The 10289-nt window shown below is 36.1% G+C and overlaps 1 protein-coding gene across 1 annotated transcript; it reads right to left on the reverse strand.

Annotated features, from left to right (window-relative positions):
- Positions 1-726: 726 nt before the first annotated feature.
- LOC112775612 (uncharacterized) lies at positions 727-3330 on the reverse strand. Its single transcript, XM_025819363.3, has 4 exons — positions 2781-3330; positions 1961-2167; positions 1780-1846; positions 727-1620 (listed from the first exon to the last, which is right to left on the reverse strand). Exons 2-4 carry the CDS (start codon positions 2119-2121, stop codon positions 1303-1305), a joined length of 546 nt encoding a protein of 181 aa, XP_025675148.1. The 5' UTR covers positions 2122-2167; positions 2781-3330; the 3' UTR covers positions 727-1302.
- Positions 3331-10289: the final 6959 nt, after the last annotated feature.

The raw sequence follows: 10289 nt of genomic DNA on the forward strand, positions 1-10289 counted from the left end.
ATAAGTAACTGATTATATGACTAGGTATCACTTCCACAAAACGTAACAATTAACAACTAACAACTCTAGGGGAAGTTTTTTTTTTTTGTGTGGGAGATGGACACCAAGGCATTTTAGGGTGCAAAAGAATTAAAAATCCTTGAAAGAACAAGTAAAAAAGAATCAACTTACAAATATCCATTTTAAAATATGTTGAAAATGCTGAAATATCACTGCTAGAGGAGCTATATGTAAAGCAGAGAAAATTGAAATATTAGGTAAAAATATAAAATTGAAAGAATAAATCAAACTTGTAATATCAACAAATTTTATAAGTTAATTAGAGATTTCGGCTACTATTGTATTATGTGAATTTATTGCAACAGGTCCAACAGATTCCAACAAATCTGATAACCACACAATCTCCTAAAAAAACATCGAAAACGCGTGGACAGAACCATCGCAGCGAACAAAGGTACAATAGGACCGAAATGAAACTTCATTTTCGTTTGTCGATTCCGCAAGAAACAATTGAAAACTATGATAAAGCGACGTCCTCGCCCATTCATAATTCCCATGAGTCCCCATACAAAGCAAGCGCTTGGCGTAAAACATAAGCAAAACTGTAAGTTCGCATTTAAATTTTAAACGCAAGTATAACTTACTAGAGCACCTAAATCAAAGAGGATCATCAATAACATAACAGCAACACCAAATAAACATAAGGAAACACAAGCCAATTTCCAATTTCTGTTGTACAAAGTAAACTTGATCATACTTTCCTTATTTTAAATTACCCATAAACTGAAGATTCTCAAATAAACCATTCTTTTGTACATATTTTCCTGCTTAAGCCGGCTAGTTACAATTCAAAGACCCCTAAAAAGAACATCAAAATGAAATATTCCCAACCATCATCCTCCAAAGATTCTACTTACAAAGAAGAGGATGATGATCTTCTATTATACACCTAAAAGAGAGAGAGGCCCAAGCCAAAACTAAAACCCAAATAAGCCCTCTCAATTTTGAGCTTGAGACCTCATTATTTGATAAAGACTAAATGATTTTTTTCCTACACAAGAACACTATTAACATTTACATGCTTGCACTTGCAGATTAACTGAACTGAACTGAACTTATTTACACAAAAAACAGACACAAGATAAACTACTGTTTTCGTCTTCAGACATCTAAAACTCCTCTTTCCCGAAGGTGTGCGTATTATCAAAGCTCTTCTGCTGTGTGTGTGTATATTGCGGTAATCTGAAATCTAAATCTGAAGATATATGTGCGATGGGGTTTTCTTGCTCTCTGTCTCTGTTCTTAAGCCAGAGCAGGGATGCTGCAATTTCGCCTATCCCTGTCGAGGCAATCAAACCCCTCGATCCTGACGGCCGGATTGTTACCAAAATTGGCTCGAACGCAGCCTCCTTTCCTGGCAGAGTTGGAAGGAGAGGGTGGCAGCCCCGACGGAGAGGGAACCACCACCCACGATGATGGGGAGAGAGGTGAGAAATTCTCATTCCCAAATCGAGCATCCTGAATCAGTGGGTTAGCTACTCTGCTCGGCGGTGACCCGCAGAAAAATGGGGGAGACGATGCTACCTGTGGCCATGATTCCTCCTCCATGTCAAAATCACCCTGCAAATCCACCCAAAAAAATAACAATTAAACCAAGACACAAACAAAGTACAAATCATAATAAAAAATAATTAATCAAACATAAATCACAGATCCATGGTCACAAGGAAAATGAATCAGAGAGTAAATTTTTTTATAAAAAAAAAAAAGAAAAATTACTTTGGTAAGGATTGTGTCCAGAGGACTTGACCCGGCAGATTTTGAATCACATGGCTCGGCCTGGCAACTGCAGAACAAAAGTATGCAAAATTCAATAAATATACGAACGAACCAAAAGGAACGGGAATCAATCGGAAGAACAAAAAGGTCGAGGTTGAAACTTGAAAGAGAAAACCATTACCTGAGATGCCACCGGAAGGATCTGGAAGGATGGTCGTTGGCGGTAGCGGCAAGGTTGAGGAGGCCGAGTCGGCGGGGCTTGGGACAAACCACGCAGCTCAAGTCTTGGCGTGATGACGCGACGACGTTTTGCTGCTGGATCATGGCAAACATATCCTCCATCGTCTTCTTCTTCCTTGGATTCTATATCAACAACTATAGCTAGAACCTGTCCTCATGAACATGGAAATTACCAGATTTAGAATGAATCGTTTAAATGAGTTAATAGATCAAGCGTGTTTGAAACTATTTCAATATGACTAGTACTCCTATATTATATGCAGAGAAATCGAAAAACGTGCTTCAATTATTTTGAACAGCTCTAGGTTAAGATCCGGTCAAAAACCAAACCGAATTTCTACAAGGTAAAAGATAATTTAAAATAATAATTTCTGCATAGAATTTCTCAACCGCTATAGATCTAACAGGAAAACCATTTCAATTTTTATGACCAGTTTTTTTTTTTTTTAAAGGCAAAAAACAAAAGAACAGAAATTAAAACCAATTTTTACATGGATAATAATATGTAGCAGAAAAAATAGATCCTACAACCAACTGAATTAGACGGAACAAATTGAGCTGAGATAAAGCAGATCTGGAAAAAGTACAGTATCAAATTTAGTTTTAGCAAAAAAAAGGAGCTGAATACGCCGAAAATGAATTGGAAATGGAAAAGACGGAACAATAAACGAGAATTTTCAAAGGAATCACAGATCCGAAGAGAAGAAAATACAGAGAGGAAAAGGTAAACGAAGAATTGAAGAAGGAAGTAGTAGAAGTACCTATTGAGGTTGCTGTACGCAACAGAGACGAAGAACTCTCCAATCTTCAATAATATTCACAACAACATTAAAAAAAAGGAAGAAAAGAATTGAGAGAACAAGTGAAGAGAGGAACAAGAACAACACAAAAGTGAAGGAGGTAGGGAGAGAAAAAAGGGGGACTTGTAGGGAAGTGGAGGTTCGTTCCAACCACACTTGCTCTATATTTACGTATTTATATTTAATATCTTATAATTATTTTGGTTTAGGGTGGATTGAATATTAGGTAGATTTTTTTAGTATTATATGGTTATTTCATGCGGGCGGTGCCTCCCGCGAGATATCACATCGGTTTTTGCACCCACGAACCAACCTAAAGCTTCTCTTTATTGCACAGTGAACAATAAGATAGTAGTATACCACACGAATATGAATTAAATTATTATTATTTGGGAAAAAAATCTGAAGAAATATCAAAGGGTTCCGTTGGGAATGTGAGAACTGAGACCGAGTCTTACTTTTTGGTGGAGCGTCCGTCCACGAGGACCACAACTCTCAACGCCTCACTTCCTTCATACACGTGGCACCTTCCCAATATAGGAAAATTTTCGGATCTCAAAGTCGGCAAAGTCTCTCTTTCAACAAAACGAACACTGTGGTAAAAAACTAACACTATTGCGTACTAGATAGTACTGTATTAGTTTAATTCGATCTTACTACATGCTAAGCTTAATTAAATTTGTATTATTGGTTATTGTTTGTTTTATATTCTTTTAAAAAAATCAGAGCAAGAGGCTTTCCAATATAATTTGGACTTTTGGATACTCTCTTCTCCGGATTTTTCACTCAACAAAATCTGAAGCAAAATTGAGTTTTGAACCATACAAATCAAAGGTTATAATCTACTAATTTCATGGATCATGCTTTGCTCCCATCTATAGTTTTAACAAATTCCTCAATCACTTTTGTACAATTCCTTCGTAGTATTAATGTATTAATTCAATTGGATCTCTGAATCAGTAGTTGTGGTTAGGCAAAATTATCCCATTCTTGTAGCTGGTAGTAAGTAATAAGTAGTAAAATAGTAATTAGCCTTATCCGATCCCGGAGCAACACCAACCAACTTTAGTCAGTTTTTACTTTTCAGACCACGTTGATTGCCAACTTGTGATTACGTCTCCCATGTTCATTTCTGACAATTGCTTCCCCACCTGCCAGTCCAATTGCCTCCTTGTCATCAAGTACCATGTTGATTTTTCTTTTAAAAAATAAATTGTGTTTTTAGTCTTATTTGAAAAGATTTTAAAATTATTTTTTAACACTTATCTTCATTATGTGAAATTTTGATAGTTTAAATTTTGATAGTTCAGACCACGTGACGGAAAAGTTGGAGCAGTTCAATCGGTTGTGATAGCAGATGAAAGAGTACAATTATTTATTTTTAATAAAATAATTTATTAATTTTTTCTAATTTTATATTTCTGATAACAATTTTATTAACAAGAGTTTAATTTGATTTTACTGTTTGTTGTGGTTAAACTGTGCCAAAAAATAAAAAATAAAAAGTCTGTCGGCGGATGTACAGTAATCATCAACTTAGACTCGACAATCTATTGAAACAAGAGACTGAGAGAGTAATATGAAAAGTGTATTATTGAGTTGTGTTCTGAGGTACAATATACAAGGGGTATTTATAGGTGCTAAATGAATCAAAGTAATAAAGACATAGAATTCTACAATTAATGTACAGATATGCTATATAAATATAGACGATGCTAATTGATCTAAATTGATTCTAATGATTCTCTAACATCCCCCCTCATACTCAAGTGGGAGCTAAGGATACCAACTTGAGTTTGGATAACAAAATCCGAAAGCGAGTCGGGTGATGAGCTTTCGTGAAGATATCAACAGTCTGATCCAGTGTCCTAACAGCAATGAGACGAACAGCATCAATAAGGATACGTTGCCGAACAAAGTGACAATCAATCTCAATGTTCTCCTTCTCAGCATCCTCGGATTTGGAGGCACTATCTTTGGATACAGTTGGCTTAACAGGACAAGCAATATCACCAGTCACATATCGTCATAATTTTCGTCCTTTAAGAAATCCTCGCATAGCTTCAACCCAATGTGCATAGTTGGAGCCATTAAGAATAATAGGGATAGGCTGAAAGACATCCGGTTTTTCCATAGTAATAGAAGAAATAGCAAAAGGAAGAAGAAAACTGCAAATTCGGGGCAAAAAACGAGAAAACAGGACGTGAAATCGGAAAGAGCTCACCAAAAAACCTTAGGAAGGGTCCCGTTTCAGCCACGTCAGGGCAACGGTGACACGTGGCAGCCCGTGAGAGGACGAAGAAGACAGGCTGGCGTTGAAGTGGCGCTCGGGTCAACACGCGGGCCGGGTCGGGTCAAGAGCGGGTGTGCGGGTCGCAGGGAAAGCTGGTGGCGTGACACGTGGAGGCTCCAGGATCGTGGGATCAGCAGCAACATCCAACGGCTACTGAAGCATCTTGGAGGAGGAACAATGGAGGTGGATAGCAAACTTCCAGCGGCACGTGGCGGCGCGTCCGGGGGCTTCTGGCGGCGTTCTCGGCGGCGTTGGAAAGCTGACGAAGAGAGGATCACAATGATGCCGGAGGTGACGAACCAAAGCGTCGGAAATAGATCGAAAAATGCGAGCAAAGAGGCACGGGTGGAATCTGGAAGGAAGATCAACCTGGTCGTGGCAGCGTCTTTCGGCGGCGCGTGGAGGCGCGTTTGGCGGCGGTTCTAGTTGCGTTGGAATCACGGCGACAAGATGAACAAGATGGTTACGGGGGTGACGAACCAAAGCGTCGAAAAGAGAACGAAAAAAGAGGCCAAAGAACACTGCCGGAAAGGAAAAAACAATGGGGCTATGAACTAATATTCATTGAAAAAAAAAGACCTAAGCTCTTTATACTATGTTAGAAACAAGAGACTGAGAGAGTAATCTGAAAAGTGTATTATTGAGTTGTGTTCTGAGGTACAATATACAAGGGGTATTTATAGGTACTAAATGAATCAAAGTAATAAAGACATAGAATCCTACAATTAATGTACAGATATGCTATATAAATATAGACGATGCTTATTGATCTAAATTAATTCTAATGATTCTCTAACAAAAACACCGACGAAAAATATGCCGGTAATTAGCATCAGACGAAAAAATTCGACAATAATGAATTTTCGGCGCTATTTATACTGTCAATTATAGGACGACGGTAATCTATTTAGCCGTGGATTTATTTGATTTTTGTAGTGTTTTGGTTTGATTTTTGGCGAACTAAAGGGCCTTTTGCTGAGAGAAATTCTATTTGTCCATATCTTAATAAATACATCTTCGCAAATCTCTAATGTATGAAAAAATGAAACATGGCCTCTTAATGATCTTTCCACTCCTTACTTAGGTGATATTAATAAGAAAGTTGCTGCCTATAATTCAGATATTCAAGCTGAGAAATTAGTTAGTTGGAGAGGGAATGGATCATCTTCAAATGTTTATATTTCCAGTAATGGTTATTTATAGCTTTCTAGACGAAAATTCAAATGTAATCAGCACGGCAGTTGGCTTTGGATTTGGCATTTATAGGTTCCAAAAAAGTATAAATTGCTGTTATGACATGCTGTCCACAATGCGATCCCCACTGCAGCCTTTAGATTTGATCAGGGATTGACTTCTTCAAATCTTTGCCATTGATGCCTACTTGCCCATGAAACTGTCATTCATTGTTTTTGCGATTATCCAAAAGCTAAAGATATATGGATCAGACTAAATCTTGTTTTACCTAATCTAAATTTTGTGTATTGGATTCATAGAGAAATACAAAGTAATTTCTTTTTTTTTTTCCTTATCGCTTTGTGCTGGATTTGGAGAGATAAAAATAATGATATTTTTCATTCGGATGAAACATGAAAACCTGACAGAGTTGTGAGTTTAATTCATAATTCATTCAGGAAATTTACTATTATTTTTTATATGCATCAATTTCTTGTTCCTTTATCTCTTATCTTTACTGGGTTTCTCCTTTACAATATTCCGTGAAGATAAATTGTGATACTGTATAAGTTCAATAATAATATTGCTAGTTTTGGTTATTTGATTGTGGATTGAACAGATGCTGGTTGAAAGAATGTACCGAAATTCTTTTCTCTTTATCTATACTTCATTATGAGTTGCATGCTATATGGCGAAGTTTTGTCTTAATTTGGGAGTGTGATTATAAAGAAGTTGTTGGCAAAACAAACTATTTGAAAGCATTGAATTTCATTCCTAACAAAAATTTTATTAGTTCTAAACATGTTCTAGTAAATAGAATTATTGAAAATATTGAATTATTGATGTTATTGAATTATTCCCAACAAAAAAGCATTGAATTATTGATGTTATTCCAATCTAAAGAACTGCTAACTAGGCTGCTGACTTCGTAGCAAAATATGCTACCTTGAATAAATATCTTTATAGCAAATGGTTTGATACTATGAAAAATTTTAGAGGTTTTTTTCTCTTTCATCTAAAAAAAATTCTTAATCTTATTTCCTAGTTTTATAATTCTTTAGACACAAAATATATATATATATATGCTTAGACCAACTCAAATACTCAACAACACAATTAAGCTTCCAAACTTGTGCCAAATTACATAAGCTCTTCCCAATTATTCCCTTCCCTAATAATAGTAATAGTGGTGATTTAGGATGATGGTAGAAGTGATATTGCTGGTGGATGTGGGTTTCTTTTGGGGTGAATAATAATTTACATGCGGTACTTTATTTTTATTTTTACAAAAAAAGGATAAATAAATTTCTGACATTTTGTTTTGTAGATATTTTTGTTTTTGAAGATTGAAAAATATATTTAACTTTTTTACCTCTTTATGTATCCTTCTGTTCACACGGGTTCGTCAGACTCAACAAAAAAGTCTGACATAACTTCCGTTATACTCACCTAACCAAAATAATAAGACATATCAATTCTTCTTTCCTTTTTTTTCACCTCCATTCATATACCACTATTTTCATCTTTCTTCCACTTTTTTACCCTTTTTTCTAGTTCTTCTTAAATAATAACTAGAAACCTAAAACCTGATTTTAATACTATAGCATTTGTTTCCTTATCTTCAACTATAATTAATGAAGATTTTGCATAAATCCTCCAAAATGTTGCTATGGTAATGAGAAATAGTTTTAAGTATGAGTGATTTTTTTATGTGTAGTGTCTCATCTTTTATTGTGATTTTTCTTCTATCTCTTGTGATTTTTATAGCATGTTATAGTTAAATTTTAGTTTGTTCCAAATATGGAGTTTTGGATTATCAAAACATAAAATTATAGTTCTATCCTTTCTAAAAATTGAAATAAAAATTTTATCTTTATAGTTTCTTTTATCTTTTCTTCCTAACTCCCATACCCATCACAAAAAAATAATTTTCATATTCAGTCTTTTGACAGAAGCTCATCTAGACATTCACATTTTGCATAAAGCTACAAAAGGCCCCAAAGAAAACACGGTTATTTTCATTCCATGTAACACTTTTAAAGACAAAAATGATCCTTTCTTATTCATTTTTTTTAAAAAGCTCCACCCTTTTTAATTCATAACTGAAAATTCATATGCAAGTCCAAGAGAAAGAAATTTAAGTCACAATACATAGCAAACACAGGACCAATTAACAAACTATTAGTAAGAGTTTTGATGAACTTACAGTCCAATAATGGTGGTCAGTGATATTCCATCCATTTGTATATACTTTGAAGCCATCAAGAGGGTATTTTTTTTCTTGTTCTCTCTACAACTAAGAGAAATGGAGGGCTCTCAAATGGTTCTGCTGCAATTTCAAACCCAATATACCTCTCTGACTTTAACCCCTTAAAAAAAACCTTATAGCATTTTCTCCATTTTCTTGCCCTACCAAAACTAAACAAAGCTTCCATAAGTACTGCTGCCACCGATCCCAATCCCACCCTCTCTCCTTCTCACTATCATCCTCAATCACCGCCGTGGTGGCATCGACAACATTGTCCTTCAAGAACGAGTTGATGAGAGAATCGAACTGTTTGATGGTGTTCCTGACGAAGTCCTGGACCATATAGCATCCCATCAGACGTTGTTTCCACCGCCGTCATCAGTGCTGTTAGCTTTGTTGGAGCGGAAGCGTTGAGACAACGACAGAGAGAATGGAAATTGGAAGAAGGAAAAGGAATGAGCGAGGGCCTTACGAGAGGGAAAGGGATTGAAGATTGCTTCGTGTGGTTTGGGAAACTCAGCTTCGGAGTTGCGGGTGCATACTGTAACTCTCTATCACATATAGCTTTACACCTAGGATGTAAAACATAGGTGGCAAGGCACTGCGACTTCTAAAAGTATATATATAACAAGGATAATATATCTAGGAGTCTTGAAAAAAAGGGGTACGACGAAAATAAAATCAAAGGTACAACGCTCATGAGAAACAGAAAGATAGAAAGCTTATACAGGAAAACAAAAGATAGATATATAAAAGTAGAGTTCCAAATGACAGTTATATAATCAAGATCTAGACTCGACCTGCGAAACAAAGGTCGACTAGAATATATATATATATATATATATAACCCCAAAAATAAACCAACAGATAAATATAAATCTTGTTTTTCTAAGTCAACCTCTAAGAGGGTCAAAACATAATATATACAAGATGGAGAATCTATACACATATATAAACATAAACCAAATACCAACACCAAGTTTAAAGATAGTTCTTCGCTTCCAAGAGTCTCCAGAATGTTTAGTGCGGTGCCTCCTAAGGTATAAACTCAAAGGAATAAACTAAACCATAAATTTAGTAAAACTCTCTAAAGTATACAAGTCTCAATCTAACTCTAATTCTACAATTCACTTTCTGTCTCATTAAACTCTAACCCTACGATTCACTCTCTATCTCCTCCAATCTAATTGTGATCCAACCCTTCACTTATCATTTCCTCCATTCCTCCAAAACTCCGGTGCACAGACAAGCAATACTAACAAAGCAAATACAAGTAGGATATAGATACAGCAGGTAGTAAATATAGCAGGTAAGTATAATAATCACGTAGGCAAGCCCATTTAATGCACAATCAAACAAAACAAACAAATACATATGATGAATGCCTGTCATATGACCAATGAATCTTATCTGTCGGTTATAAAGCTAAATCCGACATGTCCGGTATTTAATCCTGTTCAAAACACCAAACACGGAGCAAGTGGGACAATGCCGCAACCCTTGCATCTTACACGCGTACCCGGAGTAGGGGATAACCTCACCACTGCCTCTTACCTAGGCGGTGTTACAGTTCTCGATTTGGAGCAAGCGGCGGCAGAACTCAACTCTTGCATCTTACCCGAAGTCTCAAACTCTTATCTGGAACAAGTGGATAACACCACTACATCTTACCCGGCTTTACTGACTCTTACCCAGAGCAAGTAGATAATACCACTGCATCTTACCCGGAGTCTCAACTTATACCCGGAGTCTCAAC

This window comes from Arachis hypogaea, chromosome 19, assembly GCF_003086295.3.
Source record: "Arachis hypogaea cultivar Tifrunner chromosome 19, arahy.Tifrunner.gnm2.J5K5, whole genome shotgun sequence".
Classification (NCBI taxonomy): domain Eukaryota; kingdom Viridiplantae; phylum Streptophyta; class Magnoliopsida; order Fabales; family Fabaceae; genus Arachis; species Arachis hypogaea.